This window comes from Eulemur rufifrons, chromosome 8 (genome assembly GCF_041146395.1).
Source record: "Eulemur rufifrons isolate Redbay chromosome 8, OSU_ERuf_1, whole genome shotgun sequence".
Taxonomy (NCBI): Eukaryota; Metazoa; Chordata; class Mammalia; order Primates; family Lemuridae; genus Eulemur; species Eulemur rufifrons.
The window spans coordinates 3203876-3229873 of NC_090990.1; the positions used below are offsets into that span (position 1 = coordinate 3203876).

Genomic DNA, 25998 nt, shown 5'->3' on the forward strand with positions numbered 1-25998 from the left:
GGAAGCCATTCAGTGATGTAGAAATTGTGAAAGAATGCACTGTCGAAGTTGCAGGATGCTTAGACCCTGATAATATTTGAAAGTACAGACAACTGCCTCTTTGAAAAGGCATGATTAGCAGCATGAATTAGCCTTCACAGAACAACTTCATGCAGTACTTCAAAAGGACAATGTATATTATTCAGTCACTTTGGATGAATCAACTGATACTACTGACTTGGCACAGGTTTTATACTTCATGCAGGTCATAGCAGAAGATTTTCTTTGCTACAGAGTTCACTTGCTTTGGGCACTCTTGGGAACAGAACATGGGGAATAGGTATCTTCAACAACTTTCAAGATAAATGTCGTGAAGTTCAACTGAATTTGGTAAATTTAGTTAGTGTATGTACAGATGGTGCTCCTTCCATGACAGGAAAACATGAAGGGTTTATTGCACAGATAAAAAAAATTAACAGATCCAGATGCTCTCATTTCTTTTCATTATATGTTGCATCAGTGCAATCTCTGTGCTAAAGCTACTATTTTAAATGACGCTTTGCAACAACTGTATTCATGCAGATGTAGCACAGCACTGTCAGTTTTGTAACATGTAAGGTTGAAAGATTAGGTATTTAGTGTGGATTTGCCGGTATCTTTCTAAAGAGTGTTGGCTATCACAGGGACACGTATTAGCCAGAATTTTATCTTTGTGAGAACAGATGGCTAAATTTTATGAGGAATAGAATCAACAATGTGAATTATTGAAAGAAGTTTTCTATAGGAATGCAGCGTGTGTGATACCTTGTAAAATCAAAACAACTTGAACATTTCTTTGCAAGGTAAAACTAAATCTGTATATGATATGTGGCAAAAAAAATACAAGCATTTGGAAAAAAGCTATCGTTTTTCAAAGCACTTCTTCCAAAGAAAATTTTGGATGAATATTTTCCCCAGTTAACAAAGGTCATTGATGAGCAGGATGATGTATGCAAATCATTTGAAGAATGCGCAGCTGTTACAGACCTATTAATTGGAGAATACAATGAAAGTTTCACTAACTTTGAGAATCATGATATCAAACTCAAATTAGTATTTCAGACTCACCTAGTTGATATCACCAAGGCACCTAAAGAACTACAGATGGAATTGATTGAGCTCTCAGTAGATGACATTTTAAAGTCACTGATGCTAAGAAAGATCCAGTTGAAATATGGAAAAATGCAATAGAATACCCCCACCTTTGGCAACATGCCTGAAAAATGCATTCTTGCTTTTCAACTGCTTATTGCTGTGAATCTGCATTCTTCTACCTCACCCAAATTAAGATGCCCTTAAGGTCACAGATGTCTGATCTAGAAGATCAACTGAAACTGTGGACCTCCATGCTGCAACCAAATATTCAGATATTTTCCAACAAAAAGCAGACACAACAAAGTCATTAAAAGGTTAGTTAACTTTAAAATTAAATAGTTTTCATTTTTTGAAATTGTTAAGTATGTAGTAGATTCTTACATAATAATGTATATTTTTAAGTATATCTAATTGAAATTAAATGGAGCCGATTTGATTACAGCTAAATTAATATGGCCTTCCAACATGAAAAGGCTCCCCATGCCTGTCTTAACCAATAACAAATCAAAGAATCTTTAAACCCACCTATAACCTGTAAACCCCTGTTTTGAGATGTCCCACCTTTTCATGCCAAATCAATGTATGCCTTCCATGTGTTTTTTTTTTTTTTTTTTTTGAGACAGGGTCTCACTTTGTTGCCCAGGCTAGAGTGAGTGCCGTGGCGTCAGCCTAGCTCACAGCAACCTCAAACTCCTGAGCTCAAGGGATCCTCCTGTCTCAGCCTCCCGAGTAGTTGGGACTACAGGCATGCACCACCATGCCCGGCTAATTTTTTCTATATATATTTTTAGCTGTCCATATAATTTCTTTCTATTTTTAGTAGAGATGGGGTCTCACTCTTGCTCAGGCTGGTCTCGAACTCCTGAGCTCAAACGATCCGCCCACCTCGGCCTCCCAGAGAGCTAGGATTACAGGCGTGAGCCACCGCGCCCGGCCTCCCATGTGTTGATTTATGATTTTATGTGTAATTCCTGTCTCCCTGATAAGTATAAAATCAAACTGTAACCCAACCACAGTGAGTCCACTTGCTCAAGGCTTCTCGGGCAAGGCTCTGGGCGATGGTCCTCAAACTTGGCTCAGAATAAACCTCTTTAAATTATTTTACAGAGTTTGGCTTCTTTTCTCTTGTCACAGCCATTACATCTTAGTAGCCACATTAAATCCAGTCGACTCTAGCTCCCAAGTCAGATCCGTCTCTACTGGCAATGCCTAAAAACAGGTCTTAATTAATAACTCTCATTCGGATTCCTCAGCCAGACTTCCAGCTACCTTCTAATCCATTTTCTCCATCTGTGGTCCTCAACTCTGAGGTTGCGGACCGGTACCGGTCAGTGGCCTGTTAGATTCTGGGCTGTACAGCAGGAGGTGAGAGGGTGGGTGAGCAAGTGAAACTTCATCTGTATTTATAGCCGCTCCCCATTGCTTGCATCACCGCCTGAGCTCTGCCTCCTGTCAGATCAGCAGCGGCATTAGATTCTCATAGGAGCGAGAACCCTACTGTAAACTACTGACTCGAGGGATCAAGGTTGCATGCTCCTTACGAGAATCCAATGCTTGATGATCTCAGATCTCAGGTGGAGCTGAGGTGGTGATGCTAGTGCTGGGGAGCAGCTGCAAATATAGATTATCATTAGCAGAGAGGTTTGACTGCACAGAGACCATGATAAATCAGTTACTTGCAGATGCATATCAAAACCCTATCAGTGAGTGGCAAGTGACAGTTAAGCTGCATCTGGTGGCAGGCTTTAAGTCAGAATCTGGCACATTTTAGTCTGTGTGTGGCCCGCCCATTATTTCATTTACCACTTCCATCTGCACCTCTTTCCTGCACTGCACACTTGTCTCAGTCACAGTGTTGGTAAGCTTACAAGCCAACCCTAGCAAAAATGAGTAAAAAACTAAACATTGCTGGAGAGCTTCTTTGAAAAGGGGGAGAGACCAAATGATGAGATAGCAGAAGACTCTCAGACTGCCAACAAAATGAAAGCTGCATTTAAAAGAAAATACCAAGGGTCCTACTTAAATTACAGGTTCATTGCAACAGGTATTAACATTCTCCAAGCCTGCTTTGTATAGTATGTGGCAATCGGCTACCCAACGAAGCCATAAATGCTTCAAAAGTGCTTTGCCATGTGGAGACCGAGCACCCTGCATTAAAAGACGTGCCTTTGGAGTTTTTCCAAAAGAAAAAAACGTGAACACGAAGAACAGAAGGAATTATTGAAGGCCACCCCTTCATCAAATGTGTCTGCACTGAGAGCATCACTGATAGTGGCTAACTGCATTGCTAAAGCTAAGAAGCCCTTTACTGTTAGTGAAGAGTTGATCCTGTCTGCTGCTGAGGACATTTGCCGTGAACTTTTAGGAGAGGCTACAGTTCAAAGGGTGCCATGTCTTCCTCTTTTGGCTACCACTATAACTAGATGAATTGATGAAATAGCAGAGGATACTGAGGCACAATTGTTAGAGAGGCTTAATGAGTCAGTGTGGTACGCAATCCAGGTTGACGAGTCTGCTGATGTTGACAAGGCAGCAATGCATGTTTTTGTGTGATATATTTTTCAGGAGGATGTGTATGAGGATATGTTATGTGCACTTCTGTTGCCAACCAACACCACGGCTGCAGAACTATTCAAGTCTTTGAATGGTTACATATCAGGAAAACTGAATTGGTCATTCTGCGTCCATATATGCACGGATGGAGCAGCTGCCATGACTGGACAGCTTTCTGGTTTCACTACTCAGGTCAAGGAGGTCACTTCCGAATGTGAGTCTACACACCATGTCATCCATAGAGAAATGCTGGCTAGCCAAAAAATGTCACCTGAACTAAACAATGTTTTGCAGGATGGGATTAAAATTATCAACCACATTAAAGTACATGCCCTTAACTCACGTCCGTTCATGCAGCTCTGTGAGGAGATGGACGCAGAGCACACACATCTTCTCTTATACACAGAAGTGAGATGGTCTGCTGTGAAGGTAGATCACTGGCCGGAGTTTTTGAGCTCCAGAGATTTCTTTTAGAAAAACAGTCACCACATTTCAGTGACACAGAATGAGTCGCAGAACTTGCTTACTTGTGTGACATATGCAACCTGCTCGACGAACTCACTCTGTTACTTCAGGGAAGAATGACAACTGTGTTCAAGTTGGCAGATAAAGTGGCTGCCTTCAAAGCTAAACTGGAATTATGGGGGTGATGAGTGAACAATTGGGACTTTTGACAGGTTTCAAACATTAGCAGAGATTTTGAAAGAGACCGGGCCAGGGCCTTCTTTCTCCCAGCTAGTGCGTGATCACCTATCTCAGCTTTCAAGAGTTTGAGCATTACCTCCTAACCACAAAAGACCCCTGAACTGGGAAGGAATGGATCCGCAACTCATTTGCGAATGAGCCGCGGGAATCGACTTTGTCCGTGTTAGAAGAGGATGAACTGCTTGAGATCGCAAATGTCGTCAGCCTAAAAAGTATGTTTGAGACAACTTCAAATCTCCATACGTTCTGGATTAAAGTCAAGGCCGAATATCCTGAGGTTGCCACAAAAGCCCCAAAAAGCCTGCTTCCATTTCCAACGTCCTATCTTTGTGAAGCAGGGTTTTCTGCAGTGACAGCCACCAAAACGAGATTATGGAGTAGACTGGACATAAGCAACACACTTCAGGTGTCACTGTCTCCCATCACCCCCAGATGGAACCATCTAGTTGCAGGAAAACAAGTTCAGGGCTTCCACTGATTCTGCATTATGGTGAGTTGTGTAATTATTTCATTATATATTACAATGTAATAGTAATTGAAATAAAGTACACAATAAATGTAATGCATTTGAATCATCCCGAAATCATCTCCCCCTCCATCATTTCCGTGGAGAAATTCTCTTCCATGAAACCAATCCCTGGTGCCACAAAGGTTGGAGACTGCTGCAGGTTTGTAGCCTACTAGCAGTAGCCTATACCACATAGCCTAGGAGTGTAGTAGGCTATACCATCTAGGTTTGTGTAAGTACACTCTATGATGCTCCCACAATGACAAAATCACCTAAGGATGCATTTTTTAGAATGCATATTCCTGTTGTTAAGCAAGGAATGACTGTGTATTGACAATAAGAAATATTCAAAACGAAATATGGAATACAATGAAATGTGAAAAAATATAGCACTGCACCCAATAACTATAGATTATACATTTTTTTCACGTGCACAGGGAACATTTATCAAAATTGCTATCCTATAAAGCGAGTCTTGACAAATTTCAGAAGACTAAATCTACAATATCAGACTTATTATACAGATAGGTTTAATATTTGAAAAAATCGATCAGTGTAGATCACTAAATAAAGCAGAAAAATAATGTGATAATGTCAGTAGATGCAAAAATTGCCTTTGACAAAATTCAGCACTCATTCAAAGTGAAATATCTTAACATATAATAAAAGACAACTTCCTTGAGTTGATAAAGGTTACTTAGAAAAATCTTATAGCAAACATGTTTACTGGTGAAATGTTGAAAGTTTTCCTCTTGAGACTGGGAAAGAGATAAGTTATTTTCACTGTTAACATTTCTGCTTCTTACTTTGCTGGAGGTCCTGCCTAGTTTAGTAAGACAAGAAAAATAAAAAGTAATAGGATCAAAAAGGAAAGACAGACTGTGATTTTGTAGATGACATGATTGTATACGTAGGAAATCCAAAAATGTCTTTTTATAACTTAATAAAAAAGCAAGGTTGCAAGATTCAGGGTGACTCTGGACACAATTGCAATTTTATATATGAACAACAGTCACTCACAGATTAATTCTAAATCTGTATCAGTCTGGATCCAATCAGGAAAGATAAACCAGTAAATTGAAGGAAAAGTTTAATGTGAAAAAACAATTATAGCAGGAAATCGAAGTAGTGAGAGATTGACTGGGTTAGTAAAAAGTGAAGAATATGAGAATGGCAGATACATGGAGCAGATGCTGCACCTAGAGCTGAGACAGCGCCCGCAAAAAAGAGGCCCCCTTCCCCCAGGACTGAGATCTAGACCTTATCCAGAGTGCAGGGCTCTGCTTTACCGCATGGCAGAGAAGTTGCTTGGCTGTCATGCTGATGGAACTTGATGGAAATCCACTCTCTGGAATGTGCCAGAAGTCACTCTCTAGGGCTCTACACAAAAGCTCTCCACGGGGAGGTGTCTCACTGGAGGCATCCTGCTACAAAGCCACTGAAGCTGGATGCTGGGAGGAGCTGCTGGCTGCTGTGCACTACAGTCTCCAGAGGCAGGAGATGCTGCAGGTGCTTTAGGAGCTGGATGCTGGAGAAGCCACCTGGGTTGCAGGATCTGGATGCTGTAGAATAACACACATTACTGTAGAAAAGTCTGGAAGGCTGTGTATATCAAGATGCCACGATGATACCAGTGCTTTCTTTCCTCCCTGGCAGATGGGATTTTGGTGATTCTCCCCTCCCCCTCTTGGTATTCATTCAGTATTTATTCAATAAATGTTATTGTGTGTTTGCTCTGTTCCAGACAGTGTGTTTGTCACTAGATACATAAGAGTGTACAGACATTGAACTTCCTTTTGTAGAGTTTATGAACTGGTAGGACAGTCCACCGTTCAGTTGGTCAGTTGAGCTCTTCCTTTGTGCCAGGTACTGTTCCAGTCCTTGGCATGAGTGTGTATGTATGTGTGATTAAGAAACAGTCTCGCCTTCAAAGGGAAAGCAGATAATCATAAGAATAGGTACATATTTACACAGTGACAGGAAGGGTTATGAAGGAAAAATGCAGGCCACTACAAGAAAGGAGATTCAGCTTTAGATGGGAAGTCAGGGAAGGCTTCTCTTAGGAGGTGATATTTTTATGACATAAGTGGTGAGGAGGAATTAGCTTGGTGAGAGGCGAGATCAGAGGAGAATGATCTAGACAGAGGGGAAGCTTGTGGGCAGGCTTTACAGTGGGGAAGAGCTGGGCACAACTGAAGTGAGAAGCAGGGGTGGGTAGAGGGTAGGGGGAGGTAGAGAGTGGCAGAAGAGGCTACAGCAGGGGCCACGTCGCACACAGCCTTAGGCCACCTTAGAAAGTGGAATGTCCTAGTGAAGGGGTGCCCGTGATAGAGGGTTGAAGTAGGGGAGTAATGGACTGATTTGGCTTTTACAGCCATCACGTGAAGTGCTGAGTGGTCAGTGGATTGGAGACAAGAATGGAAGTTGCGAGACCACTGGGTGCGTTTGCAGGAATCCAGTGGAAGCTAGTGGTGGAGGTGGCACTAAGGCGGCAGTAGTGGAGCTGTAGATAAGTGGGTGGGTTTGGTAATGGATTGACTGGGTGGGCTGGGAGGAAGAGACAGATGCTGAGAGTGGCTCCCAGGTGTCTGGCTGACATCATTACATGGAATGTGATGCTGCTTTCTGTGTATTTTTGTAGTGAATATGAATTACTTGTTCAATTCTAAAAGTAGAAGAAACTTGGATTGCAGACGAAGAAGGCTTTGGCAACCAAACCACTGGAACCAAATCAGTTCCAGTGGTGACTAGAAAGTGAAGAATTGGAAATAGTTGGTGTGGACTGGTACAATTCTGCAACTTCTTCAAAGAAGCTAGGAAGTAGAAGCTAGATAGGGTTATAGGACAGAAGACGTTGTTTTATTTTATAGATGGGGTATATGTGAGTGACTTCCTTTGGGAGGGAGAGACAGACCATGGAGGGAAGAGAGGGCATTTGTTAGCCCATTAAATATTTGAATGTCTGTATGATAGACAGAATTTTAAGCTCTTGTGATATACTGTCTGTAGAAAACATCCCTGTCTTCAGGGAGCTTATGTTGTAAAGGGAGAGACTGAAAAGAAGCAGAATACTGTGCTGAGTGTGTTTTATTAATAAAAAGAAAAAAATAGAGCCTATTAATGGGGAGATCCAGGAGTGCTGAGGTGGGGGCAAGCAGGGGGAGTAATTTTATACGGCACTGATGGATTCAGTGCCACTAGGGTGCATGATACTCCAGGATAGGGAGTTTTGTTTTACTCATTGCTGTATCTCCAGAATTTAGAATGGTGCTTGGCACATGGTAAGTGATTAGTAAAGAATTGTGTGAATGAATTAATGATACAGGATCCTAGGAATAGGAAGGAATGATTGTGGAATACTAAGGAAAGAAAATGAGGCCAGTTGTGAATTAAGACATCATGTTAGGGATATTAGTGCTGATATGCCCAATTCAAATTACATTTATATTTGCTTTTACAGGATTTAACTGTTCAGTTTTATTTTGAATTCTTTGTGTTAGCTTTGTTTCATGGCATTAGTTTTGTCTACTGTATGTTTCTCGGATATATTAATGTAATTTACACATCTGCTTATCCCTATTAAGGGCATTTCCCAATTGAAAGGTGACTGTTGCTAGTAATTTTAAAATCAAATTGGGATTGTATATTGTACATTGGTTTGTATATTGAAGTTCTATTACAGCCTTACTTGCTTTCAGTATTATCCTGCCTTAGAATGCTCTGTGTGTGTTTGTGTTTGTGTGTATGTTGCCATTGTTTTATGCCAATTAAAGAAAGTAGTTTAACTGGATGTAAACTGCAGTGGCTGTATATTAAATTTAAGGTTTATATTCCTTGCATTTACTCTTTCGATCGGTCAGTTGGGCTGATCCTGTAGTGAGTGTTTTCATGGACCTTTGCAAAGTGCAGCCTCATGATGGTCTTGTTGTTTGCTTAAGATCATATGGATGGTCCTTCACTCCTTTTAATTTAGACATGCAAGAAGATTGTCCTTCATTTGCTGAATATTTTGTTTTTTACTTAAGGATTCCAGTGCCATATATAACTTTGCCATAGCTCAAGAAGATCTGACTTCTTCTGCCTGCTCAGTATAGGGCATTCCTTTGTCTGAAAGAATGGGACAGATGTTTTAAGACCATTCTGTCATAGTTGGACAAATATCTGTACCCTTGTATTTGAATGACTTCACATACTAATGAGGAAAAGGGAGCATATAAAATCACTGTCCTTTTTGACATAGGTTGTCTAATTACCTCCCATAGAATCACTTTATTATATTTTTATTATAAAAGTATATAAAATATACTTTTGTAACAACATAGGAGGTAGAGATTAAAAACTGACTTTTTCCTAAAATTGTACATCATAGGAGACAACCATGTGAGCAATTTGATTTATGTCCTTCTTTGGACTTTACAAATGCGTATGTAAATCATGTGTGTACTATATTTATGTATATATTGTGAGTACACACATGCCAGAGGAATCATGTATACCTCTTTCCTAACCATTTTTTCTTCTCATGACATTTTTCATGGCAGTGCATATATGTGGGTGTGTATGGGCATAAATGCATAGCTTGGATGTGCCATAAAAAGTTTTCAGCCAATCCCTTATTGATTGTCTCCATATTTTTTGCTCTTGTAATAAAAGATGCACTTAACATCTTTGTTGTCATATTTTTGCAAACTTCTCCAGTTATTTTTTAGGACGGATGTGCTTGTCAGAGTGTGAACATTTGCCACATGCCCTTTAGAAATGTTGTACCAATTTGGACTCTTCAGTAGCCAAATGCGAGAGTGTTCATTTCCCCAAACCCTCACCAACAGTAGGTGTTATTAGTCTATTAAGTCTTTCTCAACCATAGGGAAAAACTTACTTCTCTTTTTATTTTGCATTTTTTTGTATATTCCTACAGTTTAACAGGTTTTGAGCATTTATGTTACTTTTCTGGGTATGTTACTTACTCTGAATTGTTCTCTGTCTTTTGCTCTTTTTTTTTAGTAGATTCCTCATCCTTTTTCTTTCTGATTTTTATGTGTTTTTCTTTAAAAAATATGTATGTGTAAATTTTCTCCTATTAGTCATCTGTATTTCAGTCTTAGTTTTAACTTGTTGCATCTTATGTCAGTCATATGAGTCATGCACTCAAACTTTGAATCTTTCTGGCCTTGATAGCATAGATTTTAGGAAAATCTTCCTCATACCAATAATTAAGTATTCTTTCTAGATTTTCTTCTTTATTTTGAACTTTTATCTTTTTTTTTTTTTTTTTTTGTTGAGACAGAGTCTCACTTTGTTGCCCAGGCTAGAGTGAGTGCCGTGGCGTCAGCTTAGCTCACAGCAACCTCAGACTCCTCGGCTTAAGCGATCCTACTGCCTCAGCCTCCCGAGTAGCTGGGACTACAGGCATGCGCCACTATGCCCGGCTAATTTTTTCTATATAGATTTTTAGTTGTCCATATAATGTCGTTCTATTTTTAGTAGAGACGGGGTCTCGCTCAGGCTGGTCTCGAACTCCTGACCTTGAGCAATCCACCCGCCTCGGCCTCCCAGAGTGCTAGGATTACAGGCGTGAGCCACCGCGCCCGGCCTGAACTTTTATCTTTAGATTTTTTAAAAATATAGGTAAAATTTTTTTTGTATGTGAGTGGGGTGAGGTAGCACTCTAATTTTATTTTTCTCCCAAATAGATGCTTATTATTGAGTCATTGATCCTTTTCTAATGATTTGAAATGTGGCCATTACGGTGTGCTAAATTTCCACGAATGTATAGTTCTTTATGTGAACTCCTTCCATTCATTGATCTGTTATTTTGTGCCTACATCATGACCATATTGTTTAGTTCTTTCCTTATACGCTGATTTAATTTTTGTCATTCTAACATTGTAAAGAGAAAATCATCGCTCCTATTCCGTTCTCAAAGATTTAGCAAAAGTGGAGTGTGACTTTATAGTAGAGATGATTTGCTTGTCTGAATGGGCTGTTAGAATACATCAAATATAAAAATATTTGTAGGACCTATTGGTGAATGGATGAGTATCCTTGCGGTCACAAGCGACTGGTCAGAGGTTTGGGTGGCCACGTCCCCCTTGCAGGGAATGCGGAGCTCCACACCTGTAACCCATTTGCCGTGTACTGTACTTCATTAGAGAAGTGTTTGGGAAGTGCTGCTCTAGGCTGGTGCACTCCAGCTTTACAATTTTTTCATTGTAGGGCATTATAGCTTGATAGGGATTTAGTATTCAGAGAGCCAGGGTTTTTAAAAAAATTTAATTGTGATAAAATATACATAATGTAAAATGTATTGTCTTAACCATTTTTAGCTGTACAGTTCAGTGGCGTTAAGTACATTCACATTGTTGTGCAACTGTCAGCACCGTTCATCTCTAGAACTCTTTTCATCTTGTAAAACTGAAGCTTTGTACCCATTAAACAATAACTCCCCATTCCCCTGGCCCCTGGCACCCACCATTCTACTGTCTGTCTCTATGAATCGGACTGTTCTAGGTACCTCATAAAATAGAGTCATACAGTAGTTGTCTTTTTTGATGACTGGCCTATTTCATTTAGCCTAATGTCCTCAAGGTTCATCCATGTTGTACCAAGCGTCAGAATTTCCTTCCTTTTTAAGGCTGAATAATATTTCATCATGTATAGACCGCATTTTGTTAGCTCATTCATCTATCAGTGGACACTTGAGTGGCTTCAACCTTTGGATGTTTTGAATAATGCCACTATGAACATGGGTGTACAAATCTGAGCACCAGACTTCTTGAGGTTCCCCCCCTATTTTTCTCACTTCCTATTCAACCATTGCAATTTGAATTTACCTTCCTTTGTCCACTGAACCTTCTTTTCTTAAGTCACCAGTGACCTCAAAGTTGTTAAGTGTAAGGAGCATTTTTAAGTGACTGTTGTATAATTTCTCAGACATATTCAGAAGATTCGACCATGCCTTTCCTCCTTAGCTCCTAGGATGGTGAATGCCTCTGTTTTTTCTCCCACTTGCTAGATAGTTCCTTTCTTGATCTCTTCTAGCCAGTACTTAAAGGTGGAATTTCCTCAGGGCTTGACTCTACACCTTCTTCCTTCTGTGACCATTAAATGTGGATATTGCCAGGAATTAGACTGAGGGGCCCCTTCTCTTCTTTTTTTTTTGGAAAGAAGAAAATCAAAGAAATTAAATCAAATAGTCTCATCTTTTACATGAACAAGATAACTATTTTCTTTGGGAAAAATAAGGCATAGAATGACAAGAATATAAATCATATTTTGAAGGGAATGACAAAAATTTTCCCTCAGCTTTATTGAAATATAATTGACAAATTATATAAATTCAAAGCATATGACGTGGTTATTTGATACACATATACACAGTGTAACGATTAGCACAATACATCCTTCATCACACATAGTTACTGTGTTGGGAGGGGTGTGAGTGGGGGGGTAGGGGTGAGGACACTTAAAATCTGCCTTCTTAGCAAATTTCAAATAAACAGTACAGTGTTATTAACTGTAGTCACCATGCTGTACATTAAATTTCCTAGAATTTTATACCCTTTGACCCATTGCCCCCACCTCCCCATCCCTCATGCATTCGGGCTTTTTTCTTCCTGATACCCGTTCTTACCGTAGTAGGTGGCCCTGCCCACTTCCATAGTTTCAGTTTGCTGTGGCTCCTACTTTTGATTCTTAAGCTCAGGTCTCTCTGCTGATACCCCCTCCCCCAGCTGCCCCCCACCGTGTCTCTGCTGGAGCAGCTGATGGGCATTCCTGCCTCACATGTCTGAAATAGACCTTAGAGGTCTTCTCTGTGTCCCTTGTCTCAGTGAAGGGCACGTTAGCCTCTCAGGTGCTCAGAGTCAAATTCTGAGGTCAGTTTTAAAATAAACTTTGAATTTAGGATAGTTTTAGAGTTATAGGAAAGTTGCAAGAACATTACATGAACGAGATAACTACACTGAGGGAGTCCCGTGTAGTCCTCACCCAGTTTCCTGTTAACATTTGCTGTGCTGTGTCTGTCACAACCAGTGAACAATATTGATACACTATTATAAACTGGACTCCGCACTGCATTCAGGTTTCCTTAGTTTTCCCCTAATGCTCTTTTCTTTTCCAGGATCCCATTTGGGATGCTGCATTACATCCAGCTGTCAGGCTCTGTCAGACTGACAGTTTCTCAGATTTTCCTTGTATTTTGTTGACCTTGACAGGTTGGGTATTTTATACAGTGTCCTTTGATTTGGGTCTGTCTGCTGTTTTTCTCATGGTTAGACAGGGGTTATGGGTTTTGGGGAAGAAAGACCACCCAGGTAAAGTGCTGCTTTCATCACATATCCGGGGTATCTGCTGTCAACATGACTTATTACTGATGATGTTAACTTTGATCACCTGGGTGAGGTAGTATTTGTCAGATTTCTTTACTGTAAAGTGACTATTGTTTTCCCCTTAGAGGTGATTTTTGATACTTTCCCTTTCTTTTAATCTATATTGAAACCAAACCAATTCCTACCGGTTCTTTTTGCCAAATAAATTTCCATCCTGTCCAAATCACTCAGTACAGCCACCACTCCAGTCCAAGCCAAATTGCCTGTGCCCAGACTGCTGTGGGAGGTCTCAGCTCATGTCCCTGCTTGTACCCTTGTCTCCTCCCACCCAGTCTCCACCCTAATGGTGTTTGAAAAATGTCAGCTGTGTTATGGGCTCTTGTTCTCAAGCCTTTGAATGACTTCCTGTAGTATTGAGATACCATCTCAGCGAAGTCTGTGTGGCCCGTGTAAGCGTGTCTTTGTCACCTCTCTAACCTGCTGCCAAGCCCCTCCTGCCTTGTCCTCCATTTCAGCCACTGGTGCCTTGCCCCTGTGTCCCCTCAGCATGCCTGGAATAATGGTCACCCTCCACCTTGTTTTCCTTCACATCTCAGCTCACACGTCATTTCAGTGTTATTTCCCCAGGGGAATCTCCCCACCCCCTTCAGGGGCCATGAGGTACCCTTCCGTGTATTTCCACAGTATCCCACACTGCTTTGCTGTACTCATGATGCTTAGAGTTACTTGTTCTGTGTCAGAATCGTGCCTCATTCACTAACGTAGACAAGGCTGGGACCTTCCTCTGCTGTTCGCTATGTATCCCTGTTACCTGTACTGAGCCTGCTGCAGAGTAGGTGCTGGATAAGTATTTGTTGAATGGTGAATTTTATTTTCTGAATGGAAAACAAATGCTTTTCATTGTTAGCATGTAAGTGTGCAAATAAGTTCTTGAATTTATTTCTCTTAATTCACTGATTTAAATCCCACATGTATCCTTTTAAATTCATTGTGTAAGATGCTGTGATAGGTACAATAGTGGACCTAGAAGTGTGTGTGTGTTCACTCTCTGCTACGCTCAGGGCCCCATCTAGCCAGGCAGTTCATTCTCTCACTAACCAGATACCTGTCTGGAGTCTTGGTATGCCAGGCCCTCTGCAGATTGTGGGCTAGGAGTGCTTGTGAGCCTGTTGGGGCCAGTTTGTTTTGTGTTGTTGGACAGATCTAGTTTGAGTTCTGGCTCTGCCATTTTTAAGATCTGCGGTCTTGAGCTTAACTTTTACCTATCTGTAAAAATGGGGACAGCAGTGTCTTCCTTGTAAGTTGTGGAAAGAATCAGATAAGAAAAGGAATGTAAGATGATCACCATCATCATCATAGTAAGCACAGAGCTAATAATTATTGCTTTTTAGGGCCTGAGTACTGGGCTAAGCAGTTTACATTAATTATTTCTCTTAGTTCTCACAGCAACTCTATCAGGTAGGGATGTTATTATTTTCATGTTTTAAATGAAGAAAGTGAGACTTAGTTGAAAAATTAAATAATTTGTTCATGGTCACAGAAGTAGTAAGTGATAGAGCTATTACTTGAACCCAGGTTCAAGTACGTGGTGTGATTTTTAAAGCCTAGAAAGCAGAAAGGACTACTTATATTCTGTATAGCCACCCTACCTTTCAGTGTAGCTTTATTCTTTTGCGTTTTGAAATCTTTTTAGACATCTGTTAGCATTTAAAAATTTTTAATAGTCTTGGGAGGGAGGACCATCTTTAGCTGTTATCAGCTTGACTTTGTTTCTTAATTTAGATTTTAGCTGCATTGACAGTGACTAGGTGCCTACCTGAGGTAAATGCACGCGTGGGGGGCTGGAGGGTGGGTTGGGGCCCACCAGGGAGTGTTTCTTAAAGTGAGGACAGTGGACTTCTGATCAGACTCACCTGGGGAGCTACCAGAAATGCAGATTCTTTAGCTACTTTCTTGGTGTCCTAAATTGTAATCTCTTAGGGGTAGGATTTGGGAAACTATTTTTGCAGGTAATGGGGTTTAGATTCTTATTCAGTTTGAAGTTTGAGAATCAGTGAATAGAGGAAATGGGAAATGCCAGAGTGTTACACCATCCTGCAGGAAGCCAGGAGAAAAATGAAAGTAAGCACTCTTGTGCACACTTACTAAGTCTGAAAACAAATAATATGGAAATAAAATTAACAGTGGGCAAATTTGTCTCCCTTTGCTTTATTTTCTATAAATTTATATTTGGGGGGAATTTGGTTTATATTCTATTATCCTTTTCCCCTAGTAGGGTAGCACTCAAAAGAAGTGGGTCTTGGCTATGACAAGGTTGGCTCAATGTGAATGCAGTAGGTCAGTCTGAAGAACAAATTGAAGTATATTTTGTGAATTAGCATACCATTTGCAAAGTTAGGAGAATGTCTAAAACTGATTTCAAATAGTCTCTTCTTAGAGAAACTATGTCAGACTGTGGCCTGATTTTCCATTTAGAAAATATCACAATTTCAGGTTTGTACCTAATATGAAAATTAATAATATCAAAAGTTTTAAATATAACATGTATGTGTTCATTTATTATGTATCTCTTTATTCATAAACAATGAGGATTCTTTTATTGTCTCACGTAACAAGACAGCAAGCAGCTCAGGGATGGCAGCTCCAGTTGGCTTCCCCATGACCTCTCAGCTTCCTCCGTGTGGGTGGCCACAGCATGGCTGTGTACCCAGAGCATGCAGTGAAAGGGCAGCGCCTATGTCTTGTGCTCCCCACCCACCATTCTTAAACAGCATTATTGAGGTATAATTGGCATACAATCGCACATTCTTGTGTATACTTCATAAGTCTACATATGTATACACCACTACGATAGTGAGCACATTCATCACTCTCAAAAGTTTCCTTATGTCTTTTGCAGTTCCTTCTTCCCACTTTCCTTGTCCTTTGGTGAAATCTTTGACTTTATTAGGGTGGTAAAAATTACATTATTGGGGATAAAATACTAGGTAAAAAAGTATTTAGTTTGTAGTTTTAGCTTTTATTTTTGAGGAGTATACTGGAAATAATGTTTGTAGGTATGGTTTGCTATATTATTTATAGAAAGTTTTGAGAAACAGATAGAACAGACCATCTTTGAAAAGTTTGACAGGATCTATGTTTTCAGACAGGTTGGAACAGTGGTGTGCAGATCCATGAGTGTCGGGGGTAGGGTGGGGAAGGAAGGGTGGCTCCTGCCCAGCCACTCACAGGTGGGCCACAGGCTCGGAAATGAAATGCTTAACTTCTTTTTGGTCTTTCAATAGATGGTATTTCTACTGCTGAAAAAACTAACATGAATTTTAAGATTAAATGGTAATAAAAATATAATCCCTACTTAACTGGAGGGTATACTTAGCTCAAGTGCATTTTATTGTAGGGAATTGTCTGTTTTACTGAATGGCATGCTGGTGATTTATTTATTTATATTTATAGATTAAAAGTAATAAATTTTGCCCCATCACTGTAATCAGCTGGATATTTCTTTTCAATCATAGAATGCACTTGCTGAGGTTAGTTTCTGCTGCAGAAAGTATTATATATAATGTTAATAGCAATTGGTAAAGAATTAGTAAAATGTATAGAGTTTTATTTTAATGGGTTTCTTCAACTATCTGCTAGCTTCTCTGACTCTGAATTTTCTTGGCTCTTTATTTTTCATTTCTTTTCAGTTCTTCCATGTACTTTGTTTTGAAAGTAATATGCTTGAGGTGAAAATGGCAGCATTTCTGTCAGGACTTAACCTTATTAGACATGATGTTCTTTGCTCTGTTTAGTTGAGAAGTGAACCAGTTCCCTGTTCTTATAAATGCTGCTCCTGGTTGGGAGGAAAAAGGCTTTTAATATAGAGTACAAATTGAGTTTGTTGGTGAAGGTATCCCTATAAAATGTTGTCCAGATAGTTAGAGCTTAATATGAGTGAGAATTTCCCTGGAAAAATATTCTTTGTCAGAACTCTGATGACTGATGGTCTTGTGAAACTTGGTGTTTCTTCTTTCAGTCATATAACTCACAATATGGTGGTGTAAAGTAGTTTTCCAGTTTTAGATTAAGGATAGCATGCATGTAAAACTCATAAAGTTTTGGGGGTTGGTTAGAATCTTTGAGCATTTCCTGGTGAGTTCAGTTACTAGTTACACAAGTCTACCTGAGGTGGACTAGCCTCTGTACTCTTTGATGTAAAAATACCCTGCACTTCAACCAGTTGGGGATGTATTTGTTAATGAAAACCCTTCAGTCTGTTCATGCACTGGTATATTAATTCTGTCCAGTCATAGTCATTAGCTGACTGGGGGCCTTATTGAAGAAAAGGGAGGCTTCAGGAGGAGAAAGGAAGGGTAATTTTGGTCCTGAGACACTGCTGTCTGTGACCTAGGAGCGAGGCCAAGAGGCAAGAGATTCCAAAGAGAAAGCTTCATAGCCAATGTTAAAACCCGGGCCACCTTTTTGATGGGGGAAAAGCTATTCAGGCCTAGTAACCTCTAAGAATTCAGAGCAGAACTGTCACTTTAACAGTTTTCAGGTTAAATAGACAGGCATCAACTATAATTTTAGTTTACAGCATTGTTTCTGTGGGAAATGTCTATGTATTCCACATACCTGCCTCAGCAAACAGATTGGATGAGCTTTTCATTGTTGTCGCTGTTAAAGTGGAATCAGCCGGTCCCTAGGGTTGCATTGCCTCTTGTTGGCTTCTAACCTTCTTTTACTTGTTAAATTATATTCCAGTTTCCTTGATTATGAGAGACATGGTAAACTCCTAGTAGCCTTTACTTTCCCTTCTCCAAATAGAAAACTCAAAAAAAAAAAATAGCTAAAATCCTCCGTAGATTTTTTTTTTTTTTTTTATCATCTCAAATGTTGTTGTATTGGCACAATTTCATTCAAAGTCATTTTGTCAGAATCTCTAAGTATTTAGTTGGGGAAATTGACTTCATCCCCATGGAATTGTTTGTGGGAATTTGGTCCGTTGTAATATTCACATACTCAAAAATTAGTTCCTGACTGCTTGGAGATACACCGTGTTCAAGCAGTCTGGTGCCGGAACGTTTTGGCAGGGCTTGAGCTGGTAGAAAATTTGGGGTAACGTTTTTTATGAGTTGGTGAATTTTAAAAATGATTTAGAAGATTTTTAAAAAGTATGTACAAGTACTTTATCATCTTACTGTCAAGAATAGATTGTTATTTAGTAAATCCATGTTTTGGTAATGAAGGAGGTACATAGAGATATTTGATCTGAATAGGGCTATCCTTTCTCCTTTTTAGTACAAAATATTTTGGGGAAACAAAACTTGACTAGTATTACACTGCTGGCTTCTTGCCTTTTGTTGCAAACATGCTGAAATAGTCTAAATAATGATGCTACTAAAACAACGTATGCATTGTTTAGATGTGGTATTGATTCCTTCTATGGTGTTCAGAATTGCTTGCATGCCTCCCAGCAACAAACACATATGTGGCAGACTTTATGTGAGATGAGCATTCCAGAGAAATGAAATGCTAGTTTACTTTTCAGTAGCTGTGCAACTTAAAAAAAGATACCGTGTTTTTAGAAATGTGGCCTTAAGGCACTAATACTCTTGTATCCAATGCATGAAGCTCTGCAAGTTATTTTGACAAAACCTAATCAGAGGGAACAAAAACCTGACATTTATGTAGTTTATTTATTTATTGATTGCCATAAGCTACTTGAAAGAATATCCTGTTTCTTTTAATAAAGTCCTTTTGGACAGTTGTCTATATTTTAATATGTAAGTATTTTTGGAGTTTGATTTTTAACAAGGTTAACTCAAATGTTAGATTCTGTGGGGCGCAGCTGAGTGGGAGAATGAAGTGGAAGTGGCAACAGGGACTCTCATAAAGAGAATGGTAACTAAGTTCTTTTGGCTGGTTATGCTCTCAGGCCATTATTGACATTGCTTTTTAGAATCTGCTGTCCAGTAAGCACTGAGGAATTTGGGTCCTGAAATCAGAGAACATAGCCTGCTAAGTTTTCAGAGATCAGGCTCTAAAGATATATATTATGATACTCATTTTATTTACTAGTGAAATGAATATTGAAATTATTTACTATAACTGCTAAATATTGTGCTTACTATTGCTGTGAAGTTAAGTTTGTCATGATTTAGGTGGTAGCTTCACGTTTCAAAACAAAACCGTAGCTCTTTTTATCCTTTTTAAAAACATAAACTAGTTTGTTCATGGGAAAAGTGAGTAAATAATATTTGTTGAAGAAATGAAGCCTGTCAGATACTTTTCCCCCTTGTCCTTGTGTTAAGCCTCTATTAGTTCTGTGTAATTCCAGTAGAACTAGCAAGTTATTTCCGCTTAAAATGTCTTTTTCCCCCCCGTGCAGTGGAAGTTGAATGTGAGAACAGATCTTAATAGATATAGTTACACAATTTATTTTATCATGTATCACTTTATTGCTGTCTTCTAGAACATTGTTATACTAAATGTTCCAATAATGGAAATTTTATGCAGCTACTTCAAATGAAACAAATTTGCAAAAACTCAATTTTGGAACTCATTCCTTGAGGAGAGGGAAAAAAACTTACCATGCTGTGACCAAATTAGATTTCTGATATGTTGGCAACTTATCAAATACTGTCATTTCCAGAAAACAGGTGGTGGGGTCAAGTGAAAATAACAGTACTTTCCAGTCACTTTAAATTGGAAATATTTTGGGTTTTAATATTATTGAATGGTTAAGTTTTTACAAAAATTTTGTTGGTAACAGGTAACTAAAATGTGGTTTTGTACCTAAATAAAAATGGCTCTGCACGGCATCAGGAATGACCGTGTTCAGTTACAGTGGAGTCTTCTTTTCAAGAGCTTGATTTTAAATTCTCAGAGATATTAGTTTTACTTACTGGAGCTCCTTTGTTTTGCAGAGATCATGATGCAGCCGTCCTTTTGGATTTCTTTTTAATAATGTGTGACCCTTCACCTTTGATCCCCTGACCTGCATTACCTTGGTAACCATTTCATTTTTTAATTTAATTTCATTTTTTAATTTTGGTGTACAAACTGTAACATTTCATCTCTCAAAGTGTAACACGCTGATTTCCTCAAATAGAGATACCCCCTTTGAGTGATAAATTTGCAAAATGCTGTCTTCATTTTCTGTATTAAAATTCATTTCAGTTTTTAAAATAAAGTGTAATCTGTGTTTTCATCCTTTTAAAATTTAAGTTTAATGAATGCATTTCCCCATGCAGTATATTTCCTTTTCTATTCATGTTTTGCAAAAGCTGAATTAAACTGGTGTTTATATATAACTCACACACACCCAGAATACCCACACCTTCTCTACCCCCAAACCACTACCCCTTACCCTCACACACACCCCCCTCACTGTCACCACACACCCCTTCCTTTGCAGAGTAATTTGTCTTTCTTTCCAAAATTGCAGCAACTTGAATTTATCACTCTCAGTTGCCACATTCTACTTCCTCAGATTGTATTTTATATTCTGAAATATTATTAGGCGGAAAAAGCTTAGACTTAATTTTAATTTCATTTAAGGGCTAGAAGAATACAAAGTTGTCTCAGTACCCAAATTCACCTTTCCCCCTCCTTTAGTATTTTATTTCTTTGAGGCATAAGTTCAGAATAAGCAATTTTAACATGACCAAAAATGTACTTTTATCTCTGATGAAACCTGGTCACACAGTTCTGGTGGTCTGTATGCTAGATTGATTTATGCCATATGCTATTTTATGACTGTTTTCCAAACAATGCATTTTTTAATTGTATTCCTTTTTTCAGAAAATTCTTAAAAGCAAAACAAACCAGAATCAAAAAACAAAAATCAAACTTGAGTTAATTCTTTGAACTGGCAAGATATTCCTAAGAAATTGTGTTCAAAAAAAAAAAAAAAAACAAACCATGTGAATTCTCTCAGCATGGCCCACTGAAGCACAGATTACTTTTTAAGTGTCTCATTATTTTATTCTCTAACATTTAATGCTGATGTTTTAATTGCACACAGCTGAAGCTGCTAAATGAGCACTGAAATGGATTTAAGTCCTCTCTGAGCTTTGTTGATACCTATAAAAGTTTATATCATTCATTAGAACCACAAATTAAAATTAGTCGTGGTTAGCTGTTCACTGGTGATCGGAACTCTTGTGAATAGTTGCTCAGGCTCCCAAGCTTGTTTTTGCCTATTTTACTTACATACCTGGAAAGCTGCCTTTGGCTTGTTGAGTATTTTTTCTTTTCATAGAATTGCAAAATATCCGAGCTGAGAAATCCAAATAGGTAAAATATCCAGTGATTATAAAGCCCCTGTGATTATAAATATCCCAGTAGTTGGGAGCAACTTACCTGCTGAACCTTGAATTTTAAGGTGTTTTTTTTTTTTTTTTAAACATTTGTACTGGAATGTTTTCCAGATCCACAAAGACTTTTTTTTTTTTGCTTTAAGTATGTCCTTTATTTCTTCCTTTGATGCCATGTCCTTCCAGCACTAAAGGAGTGGTGTATGACTCAGTGGATGGTGTGTAGAATCACAGGCCTGCAAGGGACTGCTACTGCTTGTCGGCTCCACTCCTCTTGCTCAAGCAGCCCTGTACCAGCCAACCCTTGGGGGTCCCCAGGAGAGTCACACTCCCTGTTCACAGAATCTATTCCCCAGAGGCCCCCATCTACTTGTGAGGTAGACAGTACTTTATTCATAAGTCCAGTAGGAGCTGAAGAGCCATTAATAGGTGAAGAAATGTTTTTATTAATCCTGTTTTATTTTGCAATTATATCAGTTAGATTTTCTGTAAGATTTTCTGCTTAATACATTTTAAGACAACCTAATTTTTCTAAGAGAGCTAATACATGGACACATTTACACTTATTTTCAATGAGCATTTCATCTTTGATTAGTATTTAGTACTTTCTAGTAGGTTGTAAGCCACATGGATTTTATTTATGAAAGCATGATTCATTGTCTTCTGAGAGTCAGAAAACCTGCTTTGGACCAGCAAGGTCTTTGGATATGTCATTGGCATCTGTTAAGGGTAGTCACACAACTGAAATAAACAAAGACTTCAAAAGACTTTCATTTTGGTGTGAAAACAGCGAAATTAGTTTTTTGGCTTAAAACACAGGAATTGGTAAAACATTTCATTGGTGCTACTTCTGTTTTATCCTCTGTGAAATGTAGATATTGTATGTCTCCTACTTGCTTTTTAGGGTGGGAGGATAAATGAAACACTGTATGACAAACACACTGGGAACTGGGAAGAAAGGTGCTTATGAAACTGAACCTCAGATTATGGCTGAGCTGAGAGATAGTGGTAGTGAACCCGCTGGTGCCAGGGCTCTGGAGCCAGGCTGCCTTGTTCGAATCCCACCTTGGCCTCTTGCAAGTGGTCTGACTACAGCAAATTACCTACCTTCTCTGTGCCTGAGTTTTCCCCCTCTTTAAATTGGGTCTGATAATAATAGTACCCACTCAAAGGATCATGGTGAGTTTTAGCCGAATTGATGTACGCAAAGTACTTAGAGCAGCGCCTGCCATGGAGTGTGGCTGATCCTTCACACACGGAAAACCCCTTGGGTGGGGGTTACACTTTATAGAAAATTATACTTTTAAAAATTCCCCCGTTTTTTTCTTCTAACATTGACTTAGAGACCTTTGGTGGCTTAGAGAGAGAGGAACTGAATATTTTATGGTAATTAAGCACCTCTAAAACAGATGCAAATTCAGGTGTGTAAATTTAAATCTGGACTTTTTAGTTTAGATTATGAAGAGTTCCTCAGCACTTTTTAGAAAGGTTCTTTTGTTTTAGCTATTTTTGGCTGTTGAGGTGCAAGGAAAGAGAGCTGAGGGAGAGACCCATCTTGTACCTTGTTAGCCTTGTTTGCTCTCTTTTACCCTTGGTAAGCTATCTAACTAGCTTTGAAGGAGTCAGAAGTGTTGAACTGTAGAGATTTTTACCTAGCTGTGTGAGGCGTCAGTGTCCTCTTAAGCAGAGCTGGGGGAAGGGATGTTCCTGCTTGCCCTGTGTATGTAACAATACTTGCCACATTCTCATCCCAGTGCTTTCCTTGCTGGGAAATAGATAAAAGTCATTCACATTTATCTAGGAGGTATGTGGTGTGTTAAGCCCATTTTGCACATGTGAATGCCGATGCTCAGAAAGGTTAAACTCTCCCAGGCTCCTATCCTAGTAAGTTGCAGAAGTGGCACTTAGATCCAGGTGCCATGCCTCTCATGGCACTGCCACCCTGCATTGAGCTGTGAACCTGGCTGAACCACTCACGAGAAACACTTCTGCCATTTTGGTTGCAGGGACCTCAGCTGTATGCACTATCATTGCTCAGCCATCAGGCCTTTTAACATAATAGCACCCTAATTTCGGAAGGCCTTATGCAGCACAGCTGGCTCCAGCAGTCCAGCACCGCCATTACCAGGAAGGCTCTGTCACATATGTGGCACTGTATGTAGGACTCATGTATGTGGGACTCTATAGCAGTGGCTTCCTCAACCCTGGCTGCACATCCAGAATCACTTGTACAGCTTTTAAAAAACATGAATTTTTTTTTAACACCTGCACCCCAAGACTCTGATCTTGTTCTAGCAGAGAATCATTGATCGATAGGTTTAGAGATACAGGAAGTTTATTTTATTAACAAGAAAAAAAAACAGGTGAATAATTTGTGCACATACAGATCTGTGCCTCTAGAATGTGGGCCAGTGCTATTTATTCTATAGTTGGGTACATTGTAAGTTAAAATGGGTCTTTGTGGGCCAGTTTAGTCGTGCAGCTGACACTAATCAGCACCTTTCTGTGGGAAAAGTCCCAGCCACCCACTCTGTAGAGTACAGTCCTCTGCGGTACACATCTGACCACCTCAGAAACCAGGCTTGAACCTAGTCACAGAGTCAAAGGAAGGAGAGCCATGCTTGCTTTCTCGTTCTTGTTTGCTTTTCTTTTTTCTCCTCTCTTTTATGCATTTATTTTTCCATTCCTTTTTCTCCTCTCGCCTCCTTCTCCTTAGTTTCTCCTCCTGTGTTTTCTTTCTTCCATCCATCTACCAGATGTTTACAATGTGTCTGTCATCAGACTGTAAAGTATTTGAAGTCCTCCAGGTGCCTAGCACATAGTAGGTGTTCAAATGAACATTTCTTAATTTGTCTTAGTATCTGTCTTTCAAAGCAGTAGGCACTACCCTCTCATTAGCCAGAAAATTGTCAGATTTTGTTTGTGATCATCTACCCTAAGTTGAGTGGTTTATCTTGAAAATCTTAGCTAATTTAGCATTGTGAATCTAGATAGATTGAGAAACACCAGGCTTCAGCCTCGGACCAGTACAGAATGTTGGGCAATAAGACGGACTTGGACCATTCTAGGGGCCACATATATCAGGCTTTTAGCATATATTTGCTGCATAGTTTTTTTTTTTTTTTTTTTTTTTTTTGAGACAGAGTCTCACTCTGTTGCCCAGGCTAGAGTGAGTGCCGTGGCGTCAGCCTAGCTCACAGCAACCTCAAACTCCTGAGCTCAAGCGATCCTCCTGTCTCAGCCTCCCGAGTAGCTGGGACTACAGGCATGCACCACCATGCCCGGCTAATTTTTTTTTTTCTATATATATTTTTAGCTGTCCATATAATTTCTTTCTATTTTTAGTAGAGATGGGGGTCTCACTCTTGCTCAGGCTGGTCTCGAACTCCTGAGCTCAAACGATCCGCCCACCTCGGCCTCCCAGAGTGCTAGGATTACAGGCGTGAGCCACCGCGCCCGGCCTGCTGCATAGTTTTTAGAGTGGGAAGGTCTGAGGTCATCTGGGCTAGACTCCTTGTCTTTTGTGATGAGGAACCCACTCCTGAGAGGGGAAGGTACTTCTTCGATGCCCACTGCCAGTCCAGACTTGCCGCCTTCTCCTCTGTCACCTTAACCGAGTGTGTGTTGGGGTGGAGAGGGCAGAGCCAAGGTGACAAGATAGCTACCTGCGGTTAACTGTCGGCCTCTAGAAATACTGGAGAAATAGAGCCATTCTCCTTCTGCATTCCTCCCCCCTAGCCCACCTTGGAAACAAATGGTACAAGGTTAGGGCGAACTTGAAGGCAGGCGGAGAGACCCTCCTCAGTGTGCAGTCTGGGAAGCTTTGTGTGCCCTAGATGCCGTCAGGTTGGCCTCGGTACCACCGAACGGGCTGCCTTAGGCATCTGGAGTCTGTTCTGATGGTGTCTAACCCTGCTTGAAGCTTTTGAGTAGACTAAGAAACACACGGTAAAGGTATGGGGAAAGATATTTTTGTCATTCCTCAATGAAAATCTGCTGTAGCCAGAAAGGGAGTTAATGAAGGAGAAGTCGGCAACAAAATTGCTGCACAGTCAGGAAATAACGGAAAACGTCTCCAGTTTGTTCTCATTTGTGGTTATTGTTTCCCTGGGCAACCATGGCTATGGTTACCATGGTGCTGTGTGACACACCTCAGAATCACAGGGTTTAGACTAGGTTTTCTACTTTCCACACACATCTTTAGGTGAGTTCAGAAATATTCCACATGGTGTAGACTATCATGTATACAAGCCACAAAACTTCTGTTATTCAGGTTTGACTATCCAGACCTTCTTCTGTCTTCTGTGTGGATCCTTTTGCGTATTTTACTCCTTTTGGCCCTTCATTTTTCCAGAGGAGAAACCTAACTGACTGTAGCTTTTTTGTAATAGTGGGGAGAGGACTGGTAGAAGAGAAGGTTGACACTCTCGGTTAAGGTTTAACTCTGGGTTACTTTTACCTGCTCTGGTTCACCTTGACACACCTG

The 25998-nt window shown here is 39.8% G+C and overlaps 1 protein-coding gene across 11 annotated transcripts in view; it reads left to right on the forward strand.

Annotated features, from left to right (window-relative positions):
* The window catches only part of CAMTA1 (calmodulin binding transcription activator 1), an 830964-nt gene that overhangs the window by 63509 nt on the left and 741457 nt on the right, over window positions 1-25998 (forward strand). For 2 of the 11 annotated variants that reach the window (XR_011234490.1, XR_011234491.1), the window contains exon 4: window positions 20121-20204. The exons of 8 other annotated variants lie outside the window; for them this stretch is intronic. Coding sequence is in view for 1 of the 3 variants with exons in the window: in XM_069477310.1 (XP_069333411.1) it covers window positions 20121-20129 (9 nt within the window). In the remaining 2 variants the exon portion in view is untranslated. Of the gene's footprint in view, window positions 1-20120; window positions 20382-25998 lie in introns of those variants that run through there. One more of the 11 variants, XM_069477310.1, reaches the window with a different exon arrangement.